The sequence below is a fragment of the Mandrillus leucophaeus genome, unplaced genomic scaffold, assembly GCF_000951045.1.
Source record: "Mandrillus leucophaeus isolate KB7577 unplaced genomic scaffold, Mleu.le_1.0 Scaffold650, whole genome shotgun sequence".
NCBI classification, from domain to species: Eukaryota; Metazoa; Chordata; class Mammalia; order Primates; family Cercopithecidae; genus Mandrillus; species Mandrillus leucophaeus.
The window spans coordinates 932065-950087 of NW_012107031.1; the positions used below are offsets into that span (position 1 = coordinate 932065).

Genomic DNA, 18023 nt, shown 5'->3' on the forward strand with positions numbered 1-18023 from the left:
CTTGCCAAGTACAGATTTTGTTTTTCTCCCCACTACTTGTGTTCTCTAGTTTCTCCACTAGATGGTGATGACAGTAGAACCGAGAGCTTTGTGCCCTGTGTTTCTAGGCCAGTGCCAGGCTCACTTGAGGCGCTCATTAACTATGATATGAACGAATGAAAGGTTGAGTGAATTGGGCCCTAAAAGCGGTCATCCAAGGGCCGGGAGGTGCACGTGGGATGAATGGGAACACAGTGATTGGCCTTTTTGGAGTTTTCTCTCTTTTTTAAAAACAGAATACATTACAGATGTTGAAAAGAGCACAAAAATCATAACTGTACAGCTTGGCTTGTTAATTTTTACAAATAAACACACCCTCGTGAATCCAGGACCTAGATCAAGAACCAGAACATTAACAGCACCCAGAAATCTCCCCGCGCCCCCTTCCACTGAGCGACCCTTTCAACCCTTACAAAGCCGGAGGGCGCAATTCCTGGGTCCTGTGACCTTGGTGACCGACGCCCGAGACAAGTCAAAAAGACCCAAGGGCGTGGAAAACGCTCCTCTTACCGACAAACTTGAAGCGACCCATGACTGCGGATGGGAGACCTCGCCGGCGGAAGCGGAAGTGGCCGCCGGCTGCTCCACCCTTCCGGCTGGCGTTGTTCCGTCAGCTGCCGCAGGCCTACGGATTCCCGGCTGTCCCCGCGGCCGGGGAAGGTCAGCGCAGTCATGGCGTTATTGGTGTCGGGGGTCTACCTGACCCATCAGCAGAAGGTGTTGCGGCTTTATAAGCGGGTGCTGCGCCACCTGGAGTCGTGGTGCGTCCACAGGTAAGGGATGGGGACCCAGGACTTGGGGAGGTGACCCTGGGGGCCCCGTGGAGGTGGAGAGGCCACCGGGTACCGGGAGGTTCAAGGATTTCGGGACGGAATTGGAAGGTGGCCTCTCGCGCCACAGAATCCTGTCGTAGACCCGGGTTCGAATCCAGGCTTTGCCACCCATGGCCGGGAGATCTTGTAGAGTTGCTTATCGGGTCTGGGCCTCAGCTTTTTGTGTAGTGAAACGGACTCAGGACCAGCGCAGAGGGTCGCAGGAAGATTAAGTGAAATAAAGGAATACGCCTAAAATTGTAATTGTCATGGGTCCAGCGCTCGCTAAATAATCGTTTTCTTCACGATCTTCTACTTTCCAATATTAACAGCAGTAAGCTATGCGTTATTTTCTTTAGTCAGCAAAACTTAGGAATTATCTTAAGCTTATTTTACAGATAAGGAGGTAAGTACAGCTAGTAACAAGGTGATAGCGTTTGTAAGTGTCTGAGCCAGGGTTAAAATTTAGGTCTTACTCCAAAGCATCATTATTCGCCCACCCCTCCGATTAGCTTTTCTCTTTTTAGCTTCATCTAGTCCTTTTCATTACCTTTACATCTTTTTCACCTGTTACATAATTCTCTTTCCTTCTCTATCCATCTGAGACTAGTGTTAGAGCATAGTGTTAAAATCTGTAGATTTTAATAACCTAAATTCAATGCAAGGTGGGCTGACAACCCAAGATGTGTGAGTGCCAGGCCTCCACTCCAGTCTTACAACTCCCCAAACCTATTTTATAAGAAGGGCTTCTGGGAAAAAACTCCATGGAAAATGGATTAGGCCTGGAAGAATTGCAGAGGGTATTCTCGAAGCCCAGATTGCATGTATGTGACTATTAGAAAGTCACTGACATACTTCTCTTGATTTGGCAGGAAGATGGCCAAGTACAATGTGATGAGATTGTTAGTTTCTTCCTTGAGTTTTCCTTATTTATTTATTTGACAGAATTTGCAATTCAGATTCTATGCTCTATGCTAAATATATAAATGTTAGTAATCAATTTTTGAGCTGCAGCAGCTCATGGATTAGTGGGGAAAATGGACATGTAAACAAATTGATGATGAAGGAAGTTGAGCCATCCGGGATTCAGGTATCCCAACACAAATGATAAATGTTTGAGGTGATGAATATCCAAATCACCCTGATTTGATCATTATACATTATATGGATGTCTTAAAATATCACATGTACCCCATAAATAGGTACAATTATTATGTGTCAAAAAAAATTAAACATGAAAAAAAAGAATTCAAGCAATACTGAACTACAGCTGGGAATACTAAAGTCCATAGTGCTAGAGGAAGATGATATAAACTAGCTACTATGACAGCTATGGCTCAGCATTTTTTAGATCTGACATTTTTTTCTCAATCCTTGCCTTAATTTCTTCCTCCATTTGCCCTCATTGTGCTGTTCTCTGTGGTTCCATCCTAGGCTTACTATGTTGCTGTATGTACTTTGGGCAGCCTCATTTAGTGCTGGGACTTGAGTCACCACCTGCGCTCAATTGTCTCTAGAGCTGTAGTTCAAATTGTTTGTTAGATCACCGACTGTTGGCCGGACATGGTGGCTCATGCCTGTAATCCCAGTACTTTGAGAAGCTGAGGCAGATGGATCACCTGAGGTCAGGAGTTCGAGAACAGCCTGGCCTACATGTGAAGCCCCGTCTCTACTAAAAATACAAAAATTATCCAGGTGTGGTGGTGGGTGCCTGTAATCCCATCTATTCGGGAGACCGAGGCAGAAGAACCGCTTGAACCTGGGAGGCAGAGGTTGCAGTGAGGCAAGATCGCCCTGTTGCACTCCAGCCTGGGCAACAGGAGTGAAACATTGTCTCAAAAAATAATAATAAAAAAAAAAATTTGAAAAGATCACCAACTGTTCTCTCACACTCAATTTATCTAAATTCTTTGAAATCAAACTTGTTTTCCTATCACTCCCCATTCTGACTCTTTTCCCAAATTTCCTGCCTCTACTAATGGTATTATTAGTAATTTAGTTACTGAGCTTTAAGTCTCAGAATTGATCTCAAGTATTTGCTCCTTACTCCTTTGCCAATAACACACATACTCATATACCATGTATAATTCGACACTGGTTTTTGTAAATTCTCTTTCTATTATGATATTAGTAACTGACATTATTGAACACTTGGGATGTACCAGGCACTTTTAAAAGTGTGTTTATCTTATTGAATGTTTACGAGAGACGGAGTTTCGCTCTTGTTGCCCAGGCTGGAGTGCAATGGCGCGATCTTGGCTCACCACAACCTCCATCTTCCAGGTTCAAGCGCTTCTCCTGCCTCAGCCTCTCGAGTAGCTGGGATTATAGGCGCCCACCACCATGCCCAGCTAATTTTTGTATTTTTAGTAGAGACAGGGTTTTGCCATGTTGGCCAGGCTGGTCTTGAACTCCTGACCTCAGGTGACCCACCCACCCACCTCAGCCTCCCAAAGTGCTGGGATTATAGGCATGAGCCACTGCACTTTGCCAGAAGACATTAACTTACCCCAGGTTACACAGCTAGTAGTGGCAGAGCTAAGATTCAGGCCTACACAGTCTGATTGGAGAGCCTATTCTCATAACTGGGAAGTCTAAATGTCTCTAAATGTCTCTCCTGTCTCCTGTCACCATCACAGCTCTCTACTTTCAGGCCCTTGTCATCTGTGTCCTAGATTACTGTCAAAACCTCCTAGCTGGTCTTTGCCCAGTTTCTTTAGAACCTGACTTTAACTTGCCTAAAGTTATGCAGCTAGTGTCAGAGTCAGGATACAAACCCAGCTCTGTATGAGCTAAGCAATACTGTTTCTGCCAAGTAACACCTTTCTTATTCATCTTTGTATCTCCAGAATTTAGCATAGTGACTAGCACAAGATAGAAGGAAATGGAAGTTGTCATTCAATGAGTGTTGAATGATCCTACAGAGGTTATAGCTTTTCTCTTGCGAATTCTCTTTTCTTTTTTGTTTAAATCCTCTTTCCATTGTTGGATGTAAGAGGAGAAAAATGGTTAGGGTATATATTTAATACATTATTTTTTGCTGCTGCTGTTTGGTGGGCTCTAGAGGAAGCAGCCATGATGATACGGCTGCTCCATTAGGAGGGTTGGGGGAGGTCCACTGCCCATCCAGAAGGTGTCAGGAGTGCAGCCTCCTGTCAGACAGCAACTCTGACCATGTGAGTAGGTAACATTTCTAATCTTCAAAATCATTTTGGTTTAAGAGACAAATACCGATACTTTGCTTGTTTGATGAGAGCCCGGTTTGAAGAACATAAGAATGAAAAGGATATGATGAAGGCCACCCAGCTGCTGAAGGAGGCTGAGGAAGAATTCTGGTACTATCAGCATCCACAGCCGTACATCTTCCCTGACTCTCCTGGGGGCACCTCCTATGAGAGATACGATTGCTACAAGGTAGGCGAGAATTATAATGATGACTGCCTTCTGAGAGATAGACTTTGTTTCTTCAGTCCCAGACCTCAGCCTTAGAAATCACTTGCCTTTCAAGGGGTAGCTAGGAGACTTCTTTCCTGACAGTCGTCAGACGCAGGCCTACCTTATTTTACTGCATTTTGTTTTATTGTGCTTGGCAGATACTGTATTTTTACATATTGAAGGTTTGTGGCAACCCCGTGCTGAGCGAGTCTATGGGCACCATTTTTCCAACACCATGGGCTCACTTCCTGTCTCTGTTTCTCAGTTTGGCAATTCCTGCAAGATTTCAGACTTTTTTTTATTATTAGTCTATCTGTTGTGGTGAACTGTGATCAGTCACCGTCGATGTTACTATTGTCATTGTTTGGGGGCATAAAAACCATGCCCATATAAAACAGCAGACTTAATCCATAAATGTGTGTGTCCTGACTGTCACCGACCAGTAGTTCCTCTCCCTCTATCCCTCTCCTCAGGGCTCCCTATTCCCTAAGACACAGCAACACTGAAATTAGGACAATTAATGTCCGTACCATAGCCTCTAAGTGTTCAAGTGAAAGAAAGAGTTACATGTATCTCACTTTAAATCCGTTGCACATCTCTTACTTTAAATCAAAAGCTGGAAATGATTAAGCTGAGTGAGGAAGGCATGTTGAAAGCCAAGATGGGCAGAAAGCTAGGCCTTTTCTGCTGATTAGCCAAGTTGTGAATGCAAAGGAAACTAAAGGTTTTTTAAGGAAATTAAAAGTGCTGCTCCAGTGAACACACAAATGATAAGTGAAACAGCCTCATTGCTGATACGGAGAACGTTTTAGTGGTTGGGACAAAAGATCAAACCAGCTACAACATTCCCTTAAGCCAAAGCCTAATCCAGAGCAAGTCTTTAACTCTTCATTTCTGTGAAGGCCGAGAGAGATGAGGAAGCTGCAGAAAAAAAGTTGGAAGCTAGTAGAGGTTGGTCCATGAGGTTTAAGGAAAAAAAGCCATCTCTGTAACCCAGATGTGCAAGGTGAAGTAACAAGTGCTGATGGAAAAGCTGCAGCAAATTATTACACAAAAGCTGGCTAAGATAGTTGATGAAGGTGGCTGTACTCAACAACAGAATTTCAGTGGAGATGAAGTAGCCTGTTTTTGGAATAAGATACCATCTAGAACTTTCATACCTTGAGAGAAGTCAATGCCTGGCTTCAAAACTTCAAGGACAGGCTGACTTTCTTGTTAGGGGCTAATGCAGCTGGTGGTTTTAAGTTGAAGCCATTGTTCATTTGCCATTCTGAAAATCCTGGGGTCCTTAAGAATTATGCTAAACCTACTCTGCCTGTGCCCTAGAAATGGAATAACAAAGGCTGAGTTACAGCAAATCTGTGTACAACATGGTTTACTGAATCTTTCAAACCCACTGTCGAGACCTGCTACCATGTCTACTAATATCCATTCTGCAGCCCATGGATCAAGGAGTAATTTCAATGTGCAAGTTTTATTATTTAAGAAATATATTTTGCACAGTTATAGTTGATATAGATGTTGATTCCTCTGATGGATTTGGGCATAGTAAAATTTTCTGGAAAGAATTCACCATTCTAAATGCCATTAAGGATATTTGTGATTCATGGGAAGAGATCAAAATGTCAGCTTTAATGGGGTTGGAAGAAGTTGATTCCAACCCTTGTGGATGACTTTGAAGGGCCCAAGACTTCAGCAGAGGAAGTAACTGCAGAAGTTGTGGAAATAGCAAGAGAGCCAGAATAGAAGTTGATCCTGAGGACGTGACTGAATTGCTGTAATCTCATGATAAATCTTGAACAGACGAAGAGCTGCTTCTTATGGATGAATAAGAAAGTGGTTTCTTGAGATGGAGTCTCCTGGTGAAGATTTTGTGAACATTGTTGAAATGGTAACAAAGGACTTCACACACAGTACATCAACTTAGTTGATTAAGCAGCAGCAGGGTTTGAGAGGATTGACTCCAGTTTTGCAAGAAGTTCTTCCGTGGGTAAAATGCTATCAAATGGCATCACATGCTATAGAAGTGTTTGGTGAAAGGAAGAGTCAATTGATGTGGCAAACCTCATTGTTATTTTAGGAGATTGCCAAAGCCACTCCATCCGTCGGCAAACATCACCCTGTTTAGTCACCAGCCATCAACATTGACACAATTCTCTCCACCAGTAAAAAGATTGATTTTCTGATAGCTCAGATGATTGTTGGAGTTTTTATCAATAACGTATTTCTTTTGTTTTTGTTTTGAAAACGGTCTCCCTCTGTTGCCCAGACTGGAGTGCAGTAGCATTATCATAGCTCACTGTAGCCTGGACCCCCTGGGCTCAAGCAGTTCTCCTGTCCTAGCCAACCAAGTAGCTAAGAATACAGGTGCACACCACCACACCTAGCTAATTTATTTCATTTTTTGTAGAGATGGAGTCTTGCTATGTTGTCCAGGCTGGTCTCGAACTCCTACCCTCATAGAATCTCCCTACCTCAGCCTTCAAAGGGCTGGGAATAAAGGCAGGAGCCACCTCGCCCAACCAATAATGTATTTTTAAATTATGTACATTTTTTATGTATATTATGTGAGGTTTGCCACATCAATTGACTTTTCCTTTCACGAAATATTTCTATAGCATGTGATGCCATTTGATGGCATTTTACCCACAGAAGAACTTCTTTCAAAATTGGAGTCAATCCTCTCAAACCCTGTCACTGCTTTATCAACTAAGTTGTACTATTCAAAGTCCTTTGTTATTTAATCAATATTCACAAAATCTTCACCAGGAGACTCCATCTCAACAGACATCATAATGCTATCGGACACTTTATAGTATAGTATAAACATAACTTTTATATGCACTGGGAAACCAAAAACATTTTGTGACTTGCTTTATTGTGATATTTGCTATATTGCAGCGGTGTGGATCCAAACCCACAGTATCTCTAAGGTGTGCCAGTACTGTTTTTTAGGTGTCAGTTTTCTCTGAGATGTCATTAAGCCTTTCTACTTTCAGATTCAAGATCGTACAGTATACTTTTTGCTATAACAAAGTTCATTTTAGACTTTAAAGTTAACCAACTTGGATTGATGCTTAATATTTCTGAGATACTCTAATTAAGAGTTCCAAGTAAGATAAGACTACTCTGGGTATTTAGAGAAGGCAGGTAGGGGAGGAATGAAGCCAGTTCTCCTTGGACTGATGATGGTGCTATTTTTCAGCACCGTCTTTGACTCTGAGGCATTTTCCTTTATTATTGGTTCCTGCTTATCCTCTGCTGTTCTTTGCTTAGAGTTAGAAACAGTCTGGTAGTTGCAGTGGTTATAAAAATAAAAATGTACCTTGATCTTTGTGTTACATCTCCTGAGCAGGCCCTATCAGGGATAGGTAAGTGTGTCCTGTGGATTGATACCATGATTTCCTCTCCTGACAGGTCCCAGAATGGTGCTTAGATGACTGGCATCCTTCTGAGAAGGCAATGTATCCTGATTACTTTGCCAAGAGAGAACAGTGGAAGAAACTGCGGAGGGAAAGCTGGGAACGAGAGGTGCGTTCTACTTGTACTTCAATATTCCTTCGCTATGTAGATGGAGTCAAGTTTTGATCCCCACATGCAGAGGTCCAGATTCCAGACATGACAGTTACTCTAGGCCCTTACTTCTCAGATACACTGTGGTATCTAAGTGTATCAATTTAAATTTATAACCACCTTACAAGTAAGTTAAAGTGCATTCCCTGGTCTTTTTGGCTTTGTCTTTGATTTTGCTTCAGATCTCCTTCTCTTTAGTCCTTTGCCTGACTTTCTTGCCTTCTTGCCATACGGTCCCTTAACCTGCCTCTCCACTAGAGTCTTAGGCATTTTTCAGTCATGTTAGGATGGTCAGTTAGTTATATTTTTAAAAGCTCAGTCTTGCTGTAGTGTGAAGACTATATTGGAGAGGGGAAGAGAAGAAGCAGAGAGACCCTTCTAGGATTATTGCAGAAGTTTAGTCAAAAGGTTGTCATGATCAGCACCAGGGTGGATGAAGTGGATATGGAAAGAAATTTACTCAGGACATCATTTGGAGGGATGTGACAACTGACTGGATGTTGAGGGTGGGCAAGGGACAGGGAGGAATCAAGAATGGTTTCTGGGGCAGGGTGCAGTGGCTCACACCTGTAATCCCAGCGCTTTGGGAGGCCAAAGTGGGTGATAGCTTGAGGTCAAGAGTTCATGACCAGCCTGAACTAGAGATGGTGAAACCCCGTCTCTACTAAAAGTACAAATAATTAGCTGGGTGTTGTGGTGTACACGTGTAATCCCAGCTACTTGGGAGGCCAAGGCAGGAGAATTGCTTGAACCCAGGAGGTGGAGGTTGCAGTGAGCTGAGATTGCACCACTGTCCTCCAGCCTGGGTGACAGAGCAAGACTCCATCTCAAAAAAAAAAAAAAAAAAAAAAAGAGAGAGAGAGAATGGTTTCTGGGTTTGAAGCTTTAACATCTGGAGTTTGGTGATGTTTACCAAGATAGGGAAGATTGGGGAAAGGGGCACAGGTGTCAGAGCAGCAATCGAGAATTCATTTTGGAAGGCTGAAGTTTGAGAATCCTGTGACATATCAAGTGCAGATGTCAGAAGCCAGCTTTAGATGTGGAAATCTGGAACTCCCAGGAGAGATTTGGCCTAGAAACAGAAACTTGGGAGTTTTCAGTTTTAAAAGCCATGGAGAGATGTATGGAATCTTTAGGAGAGAGTGTAGAGAAAGAAGAAAAGGAGAAAGGATTCTTTGTCCATTATAATTGGGCAAAAGATTATATATAAATTTGGGTTAGAAGTTTTGAAGATGGGCCGGGCGCGGTGGCTCAAGCCTGTAATCCCAGCACTTTGGGAGGCCGAGACGGGCGGATCACGAGGTCAGGAGATTGAGACCATCCTGGCTAACACGGTGAAACCCCGTCTCTACTAAAAAAAATACAAAAAAATAGCCGGGCGAGGTGGCGGGCGCCTGTAGTCCCAGCTACTCAGGAGGCTGAGGCAGGAGAATGGCGCAAACCCGGGAGGCGGAGCTTGCAGTGAGCTGAGATCCGGCCACTGTACTCCAGCCTGGGCGACAGAGCAAGACTCCGTCTCAAAAAAAACAAAAAAAAAAAGAAGTTTTGAAGATGACAGACTTGTGTAATAGCTTTTTTGTTTTTTGGGTTTTTTTTTTAGTGAAATAGGAGGAAAAGCCCAGAACAAGTGGGCGCAGCATGTTTGGAGAATATGTGATAGTGACGGGGAGAAGGTGTGATAGTCATGGGGAGAGGAGGGGCTTGCTGGAGAGTACTAGGATGGCCAGGTGGCGAAGGCCCATTTGAGGTTGGGAATAGTTAGTGAGTAATGACTCCGATTTGCTCCAGTGTCTTTTTTCTCTTTAGCAATACTAAGCTGTATGAGCACAGGCCTGAGGGTATGTGGTTCGGTTTATCTGTTGCTCAGAGAGAGTGACAAGGGACTTGAGGTTATTCGAGAGGAAGCTATCGTCATGATGGAATGAATCTAAGCTGGATTGAAAAAAAACAAAGTTAAGCTGGGGGGGCAGATGCAGAGAGGGAAGGCCAAGTTGGGAGATCTGTGAAATGGTAGTCTCTCTGAGTTTCAAGGAGGCATTTAAACAAGTGAGTGGGAAAGGGAGAGTGTGGTTGGACAGTGGGGTATTTGAATTCATGATCTGGAAGTTGTGCTGGTTCTGGTGATAACACTAAGGATATTGACCTTTGCAAGTGTTTGGCCAAGGGTGACCCGAAGGAAGGGCACTGTGTCCAAAGGGGGCAATGTTTTGTCAGAAATGTCTCACCGTTTAGAAGCTGGAAGTATATTCATGGTGAGCCACGGGTTCATTCTGCAACTGATCACTGGGATAACCTCAACAGTTCCTCCTTTACCTATGCCATCACTTCAGCATTATTAAGCAGCACATGTGACTGGAGGCCCAGGGCAGCCACAATCCAGAATGGGTTATCCTCTGTTAGGACATTTATCTTGGCTATAACTAGAACTGGAGGTAGTAGGGCAGCATTTGGCAGAACTGGGCATATTTTTACATGTGATTTTGTGGTTTATTTTTGTCCTTGGTTGCTAGGAAGGGGGCTTACAAGGAACATCCCCAACATATTATGAACTAAGGTTTCTTAATGGTGCTTTTGGAGAACACTTAGCTGAGACACAAAAATAAATGTTTTTCTGGTCAGTGAGTGGGGGACTGTGACAAGGAGAATTGGAATGATAGTTGTCATGTTTTTGTCTACAGAGTAAGAGGAGGTCCAGATAATCAGGTGATGAAAAGGGGTGGGGGGAAGAATAGGAGGGAGGAAGAATAGGGGTGGGGGGAAGAATAGGCTTTACTGTTTAGAAGAATGGGAAAACCCTTAAGGAGACTTTTCTGAAAGTGTGGGTATGAAAATAAAGCAGGTGTATGCGAAAAACACTTTTCAATATTGTGATCAGTGTGTCATGTCAGTGACAGACCATGGATATAAAGCTGACCCTTCGCTGCAGCAAACAGATTTTTAAAGTCAATTAGATTCCTTTGGTAATGATTCCTTCCTTGCCTCCTTCTAGGTTAAGCAGCTGCAGGAGGAAACGCCACCTGGTGGTCCTTTAACTGAAGCTTTGCCCCCTGCCCGAAAGGAAGGTGATTTGCCCCCACTGTGGTGGGATATTGTGACCAGACCCCGGGAGCGGCCCACATAGAGAGAGACCCCTCATCTTTCATACTTGCAAGTGAAATACGTTACACAACATGCACTTGCCCTAATAAAAAAATCAATGAAATGGTCTCTGGTATGACTGGCGTTCTTCTAAGAATTACCGTGATGCCAAGTGACTGTGCCACTATCATTGTTTTATCAATTGTGCATGTGAAGAAAATAACGGGACATGTAGTCGGTCAGCTGTGTTCTCTGCAATAAATCACGGATAGCACATATTACCAGTAAGGAAAAACTGAGGCAGAACCAGATTGAGGCGAATAAACTCTCAAGTCAAAAGCCTAATTAGCTGTGGTAACTGGAAGGAATAAGCAAAGCCAAGAATAGAAATACTGAGGATTTAAAAATAACCTTTTTGGTTTTCTAAAGAGTTCACTAATGGAATTTTGGTTTTTATTAGAACAACAACTCTCCCTAAGAAGTACGTAGTCAGCAAATAAGCCTGGAATTTGTGGAGTTCCCTCAAGGGTGGAGGTTTGATGGTCGGGGTTAAATGGTCCAATCTGGGATAAAACTTTGTGGTGCTTATTTTAGAGGCAGTTTTCCAGCTTTGCTTCTGCTACCGTAGCTTGGATTGTCTGCGGACTCAAAGGTAAGGGAATAACAGAACTCCTTAAATGTTTCAGAAGCTTTGTTTGTTGTTCTTGTTTTTTAAAGATAAAGCAGTTTTTAAAACTTTCAACCCAAAACAGCTGCTTTTAGTTCTTGATACCTCATTAGATAGAACTGTTTTCAAATAGTTTCAGGCAACCAATGATCTTATAGCCATCACAAAAATATTTTGTCACTTTCTATGTAAGCTCTATTTGAGTCCCAGTCCATCTTCTAACATTTGACTAAGACCTCAAACTGAATTGTAACAAGACTTGAAATACATGACTTTTTTAATCTAGTGGTTCTTTATTTATAACGTAGGCTGAAGCAATTGTTACAATGTAGAAGGGAGACACAGTACACAATTGTTATTTATACAAGTTTAGAACAAAAAACTGCACAGGGAGAGGTCAACTCTCAGTACAAACTAGCAACTAAACCACAATAATTTACCGTTAGAAACGATGTCTTTATTTTTAGCTGTGACACTGCTTTTACAATATGCAAAAACACAAGCAGAACTACCCAAGGTGTGTCGTCACATTCTTTCTACATTGAATTTGGCAACATTTTATTTATTCAGATTATACTAACGTTTAAAAACTAAACAAGTGAAAAGCTGTACCAAGGTACAGTTACATCCATTTATTTCAAAGGTTTAAAATACCACTTTTATCTATTGTGATTACCTTGCAGCGATTTCTGCTTTTGCAAAAACCGTCTCAAGCATCATATGCACAATGCATCAGCTACTTTTAGTCATCAAGATTGGTGGGCTAAACCACAGGCACTACTGTTGCTTATATTCTGTAAAAGGAGCTTGTTTTTCAAAGAAAAAAGCTTAAATAGTTTCTAATAATCATGCCTTTGCTTTAAAGCCGTAACATAAAATGTCCTTGAGCAATTGCAGCAGTGTTCAATGTTAATATATAGAACAATGACCATACGGCACGTTACTCTCACATCCAATGCAGTTATGTGTTAAAGCATAAGATTAGGTAATTGAGGGTTAGAGCCAACAGGAATCTGCAGGGTGTATGAGACCCACCAAGCTCCTCCTCTTCCTTGAGAGGGTTAGGTCAGAAATGTGCCCTGTTAACTGACCTGACTGCTAAGGGACTTGCTTGCTTTCTTAAACACTATTGTCTTCAAATGTGATCCCTTTAAATCTACAAATCTCTGTTGGTTTTAGGGTGTGGGCATTATAACAAATTTAACTTTCATTTAAAAAAGAAAAGACAAATCCTTTCCAAAAAACATTACCCAGAATACAAAAAAGGACAGTATAGTGGTCAGATTCCCAGTGACAATAACCAAATCCTCCTCTCTTCAATGTTTACTGTGAAGCCAGTTAACTGCCATTTATTTGAAAGAAGAAAAGAAAAACAAGCCCCCAGATTGGTAAACACATTGGCAAGTTGCTTGCTAGACTCCAAGCTGGCTACCCTTGTCAAATCCGTTCGAGTTTTTTCAAAATATTTGGGCTTTTTAACGCACCCAGCCTGCTGGGCACAGTTAAGTAAAAGGCATTTACTATAAGAATTCCCTGCTATCATTTTTAAATGTTTTCACATTTTTTAAAACTGCCTTACCCTTTTGGATGTATTTGGATTCCATGAAGGTGAGTACAATCAACGAGAAACTGAAGTGGGGGCTTCTACGACTGCCCAGCGGCAGCAGCATGCATGGGGCTGGAGGTGGGTGCTGTGTGCAGTCCAGAGGAATCGTGGGAGAAAGGAAGTCCTTAAACACCCTACAGAAACAAACACTGCAATCCAGTATGGCTTATTCGGATGCATTTACCATGAAGCTACTAGAAGAAATTCAACCTACGAGGCTACTCTTAAATGTAACAGGATCGGCTATGTTGACGGTGTGCCCCTCCCATGGCCCTCCCCCCAATCCCAACACAGTCTACCATTTCCAGATTTACTTCACTCTGAATATTGCTCATCAATTGTTACTCCTGCTCTTTTCATCTAGAACATAGTATATTTAAATGAGGATTTTACCTCTTAGCCATTTAGTTTGTACATTAAAATAACTTGCATTTGCTTCTAAGCTAGACTACTACAATGCCTCTACAAAAGCTTGTGGGGGAAGAAAAAGAAGAGTGAAGTATAGTAAATCCTTTTCTAAAATTAACTACTTCGTGGTTGCCCTGCCCCAACCCCCACCCTTTTATGCATTTAAAATTTTACAAAGACTTGTAAAAAAGTTAAATGGAATTTGGCACCTTCAGAAAAATCAAAAGGGAAACTTAAGATTAAAATGTGCAGAAAGAAAATTGTCAATATTTACAAATTAAAAGATCAAGATTATGTCAGTTACATAGGTTGGTTTTAATTCTTATCTAAAGGTGTCGAGTACTTTCAAAAGAGCTATATTCCGAGTTGCCTACAAAATCTTTTGTTTTATTATAGATTGGAATGGATCAAGACAAATTAGGTTTTATTAATGAAACAGTTCATTGCCCACTGGCGTGTTTCTTGTGAGCCTAAGAGAAGCGAGGGGCCGAGCGATCATTTGTCGTGGTCTTCTTCAGTTTCACGCCCCTTCGGATGGCGTTCAGCATATCTTCTCCTTGTGGAGTATCCCTTGGGCTCAGGTCTGCAGGGTCACTCTCTGGAATCTGGCCTGGGGAGACAGTGGCACTTGGGGCATCCCGTTCCTGGTCTTCGGCTTCACTTTCTGGAATTGCCTGTCTGTGCTCCTCAGGGATACTGGGCTTCGGGCCTGGAAGTGGAGGGTTAACGGAAGCTTGGCCGCTCCACATTGAGGAGGGCATGCTGGTGACACCTTGGGGGCCCTCACCCACAGATGGCGACTCAGGGCTGTGCTCCCCCCGCTCTTCTGGCCCATCTGGAGGGGCTGGCAACATCCCTGGGAGGTCTGGGACCGTTGGGGTCTTGACAGGGATCACGGGCGTCTTGATGGGGATGGGACCAGCTCCAATGGTTCCCCGGCGGACAGAAGGCTTGGTGGAAGGGGTCCGTCGGATAGTTGCAACCCCTGGAGTGACCATAGCAGGTCCCAGGGTGGTGGGGAGGCCAGCAGTTGAGGCTGGACGCTTGGCTTGGAACATCCGTCGGTAGGACTGGCTGATGTCGCTGTTTCTTGGAATGGTGGAGGACTTGTCGAACTCCTGTTGATCTGCCTCCTGGTCACCACTTACAGAGAAATAATCATAATCTGAAACTGATTATAGGATTTGATTAGACATATTCAAGACAGCAGCTTTGCTTTTTGATTCTTCTGCATTGGGAGGACAAAAGGCACGCAAGCCAGGGTACGCACAGTCTCATCCCAAGCTTCCCCCAGGCTTCTCTACCATCTTCAGAAAGCCTCACCAACTACGAACTCCCTGGCAGGGATCTTTGCTTTGTTCACTGATGTGTCCCCAGCACCTAGAACGGTGCTGGACATGGTAGGCAGTCAAATACCATCAATGGGGAAGAAGGTAAAGCTGCTAGGCTGCAGCAAAGCTCCCTCCAAGCATCTCTGGGAGGGATAAGGGGGATGAAAGCAGACGAATTCTCCAGTCCAGAATTCAACATGAAGATCAAACCTCAGACTAGCCTAGGCGATAACATCTCCCTGATGATTAACTGGAGAGGCGAGGGCTAGACAAAGAACAAAGCTACTGACAGTGAGTCCCTGACAACAAGGGACAAGGACAGTTTCCATCAGTGTGATGTGCTCACTTCCTTGTAAGACCAATCTCAGGATGATGCGGGAGCTTACAGATTAAACAGCTCACAGCACTGATTCTGAACCGCCGTACTATTGACCATTTGGGCTAGATAGTTCTTTGTTACGGAGGACATGGTGGGGAGGGGCTGTGCTGTGTATTCCAGGATGTTTAAGCAGTATCCCTGCCCGGTGCCCACTAGGTGCCAGTAGTACCCCTTCAGTTGTGACAACCAGAAATGTCTGTAGTCATTGCCAAATGTCCCCTGGGAAAGAAAATCACCCTCCAATAAGACTCACTGTCTTAGAGGTTTTGAATGATGAATGGCATAGCTTTTGGTCAATTATCATAGACATTCCAGCTGTTAAGATTTTCATCTTGCCTGACTTGTGTGTGCAGTGGACATGAGGATGAGGGAGGCAGGTCTGATAGAGGATTTGGCTGGAATAGGTTAAGAACTTGGGCATTACACTCTAACACACAGGTTCAAACTCCATTTCTGCTACTTACTGGTTATGTGAATATGAGCAAGTTATTGAACCTTAATTTCCACTTCTGTAAAACAGGGATAAAAATACCTACCCCATAAGTGGCTGTAAAGATTAAATGGGAAAATAACCATAAAGTGTGTAGTGCAAAGTGCTAAAACAAAAATGAAGCTATTCCTTTGAGACAGGGTCTCGTTTTGTTGCCCGGGCTGGAGTGCAGTGGTGCAGTCGTGGATCAAGCAATCCTTGCACCTCAGCCTCCAGAGTAGCTGGGATCACAGGTGTGTGCCACCACACCTGGCTAATTTTTGCATTTTCTGTAGAGACAAGGGTTTCGCCATGTTTCCCAGGCTGGTCTCGAACTTCTGCAGCTCAAGCAATCTGCTTGCCTCAGAGTCCCAAAATGTTGGGATTACAGTGTAAGCCACTGCGCCTGGCCTGCAGCTATTCTTACTACAGCACGTCTCCATTCAAATGGGAGACTTGTGTATGATGCTGCAAAACGCAAAAAGCTGTGAAAATCCAGACCCCTTTCTTACATGGCAGCTACCTGACAACTACAGATGAGCTCCCCAAAGCATTCCCAGATAACGAGAACGATCCTGACGCCTGTTAGTTAGCCGGTGGTGAGGCTGTGGTTAAAATGGACCAGCAGTTTTCTATCTCCTCACCTGGTGCTGCTCAGAAAGCCTAAGTGCGTACCCCAGGCTGCCTCGTACCTTGGGAAGGGATGGTGTCCTCAGAGCAGCAGGGGGTGGTTGTCTGGGTGCTGTAGCCGCTGGAGCACTGAAGCGAGTCCCGGCTGCTCCTCTGGGTGTCCAGTTGCAGGCCCCGAGACAGGGCCAGGGCCAGCTCCTCACAAGCCTCCATCTCCTCGCCAGGCTGCAGGTTGGAGGAGAGAGACACATAAGTTGCTTCAGGGGGCCCTCAATGTCACTCCTGTTCTGCCCCCATAAGCGCCACACGCCTATGGGCCCAGGGGGCCACTGATTTGCTTGGGTCCCACTCTGACCCTAGAAAGCTCTGCCTCTCTCATTCCCACACAAGGCTTCTTCCCAGGGACTCTGCGGTAGGGCAGGAAGTCAGGGAATGCAGCCCAGGTCCCTCCAGCTGCAAGGCTGCCTCGGCCCCCCAGTTGCTGGCCAGAATATGATCCCCAGCCAAGCTGAGGTGGCCCCAACCAAATATCGAGAACAAGAGCGTCACCCTGGTGGCAGCCGACACAGTCATGCTCCGTGGTCTCTGAGCCTCCTCGGCGGCTGCAGGTGGGCCACTGGCAGTAGTGGGTCCTCCCCCGTTGGGGTCTGGTTCTCGCTTCTCTTTGCGGCGCTGCAGGGTGTTCACCAGAGGCTGGTCATAGGGCCCTGGCTTAGCCCAGTCCTACGCAGAACAAGTGCGGTCAGGAGCCAGGGCCTCTGCCTTCACTGGAGGGCTGCAGCGACCCCATAGACAGCTCCCCAGAGAAGGCAGCTGGGCCCCTAAAGGGGAGCCTCTGGCTGGGACAAGCCACAGGCCCTCTGCCTGCCCTCTCCAGGCTCTAAAGGGCAAGGAATGGAAAACCCTTTGGGAGCCCCCCGTGTACCTCTCTTTTCCTCATCTCTGCCCAAAGATTAAAAACCCTCACCCACCAGGCGGCAGCAGGAGACCCAGCAGCCACCTAACGGGTGACTGGTATAGGCTAAGGGGACCCGCCAGTGGACAGCGCACCCTGCTTCTCCTGTCTGAAGGGACCGTCGCTCCTTAACAGCCTGGATGACTTCCAGTTAGGGAACGGCCACCAGCGAGCACTAAAGCAACATCGCCCCTCTCCCTCCATTCCCAGGAAACCAGCCTCAAAGGGCATGGCAGGCTCCCTGCCCTCTCAAGCCCTCAGAAGGAAAGGCAGGCACCCAGGGGCCGTAGAAAGATTCTGAGGAGTCTTGAGAGGCCCACACAGCCTGTGAGGGCTAAAGTCAAAACTGGCTTAACATGCTGGCAGCCGAGGGGCCTACTTTTCAAATTAGGGTCCTCCTCTCAAAAGAGAGCACATTATCCTCCTGGAGGAGCATTGATCGGACTTGCTAGGGGATCATTTTCAAAGTTTGTCTTTATAGTAAAGCAAACATGTTTGAACACTCAAGACTAACGCTAAAGTCTGCATGTACTGTTAAGTTCAACATGATCATCCCAAACCTGCTTTGGGCTGTGGTTCTGTTACCACAGCCCAGCAGGGAGCTCATCAGGGAAAATGGGAAACATGGCCAGAAGGAAAGT

At 44.6% G+C, this 18023-nt stretch overlaps 3 protein-coding genes across 8 annotated transcripts in view; 1 reads left to right on the forward strand and 2 right to left on the reverse strand.

The window, feature by feature from the left end:
* The window catches only part of TATDN1 (TatD DNase domain containing 1), a 47744-nt gene extending 47129 nt beyond the window's left edge, over nucleotides 1-615 (reverse strand). Inside the window, exon 1 of one of the 3 annotated variants that reach the window (XM_012001161.1) lies at nucleotides 550-615. In XM_012001161.1, the coding sequence (XP_011856551.1) occupies nucleotides 550-571 (22 nt within the window). In that variant the 5' untranslated portion in view covers nucleotides 572-615. Of the gene's footprint in view, nucleotides 1-452 lie in introns of all 3 variants that reach the window. The other 2 variants (XM_012001162.1, XM_012001163.1) reach the window with 2 other exon arrangements.
* Nucleotides 54-11066, forward strand: NDUFB9 (NADH dehydrogenase (ubiquinone) 1 beta subcomplex, 9, 22kDa). 2 transcript variants are annotated; one of them, XM_012001159.1, is made up of 4 exons: nucleotides 54-812; nucleotides 4073-4265; nucleotides 7704-7817; nucleotides 10849-11066. In XM_012001159.1, exons 1-4 carry the CDS (start codon nucleotides 580-582, stop codon nucleotides 10978-10980), a joined length of 672 nt encoding a protein of 223 aa, XP_011856549.1. In that variant the 5' UTR covers nucleotides 54-579; the 3' UTR covers nucleotides 10981-11066. The 2 variants fall into 2 exon arrangements, with proteins under 2 accessions (XP_011856549.1, XP_011856550.1); XM_012001160.1 differs by having other exon boundaries at nucleotides 675-812; nucleotides 4106-4265.
* Nucleotides 11067-11863: 797 nt separating this feature from the next.
* Nucleotides 11864-18023, reverse strand: part of MTSS1 (metastasis suppressor 1) — a 171331-nt gene continuing 165171 nt past the window's right edge. For 2 of the 3 annotated variants that reach the window (XM_012001156.1, XM_012001158.1), the window contains 3 exons: nucleotides 16977-17150; nucleotides 16490-16652; nucleotides 11878-14789 (listed from right to left, as the gene is read on the reverse strand). In XM_012001156.1, the coding sequence (XP_011856546.1) occupies nucleotides 14089-14789; nucleotides 16490-16652; nucleotides 16977-17150 (1038 nt within the window). In that variant the 3' untranslated portion in view covers nucleotides 11878-14088. Of the gene's footprint in view, nucleotides 14790-16489; nucleotides 16653-16976; nucleotides 17151-18023 lie in introns of all 3 variants that reach the window. The other variant, XM_012001157.1, reaches the window with a different exon arrangement.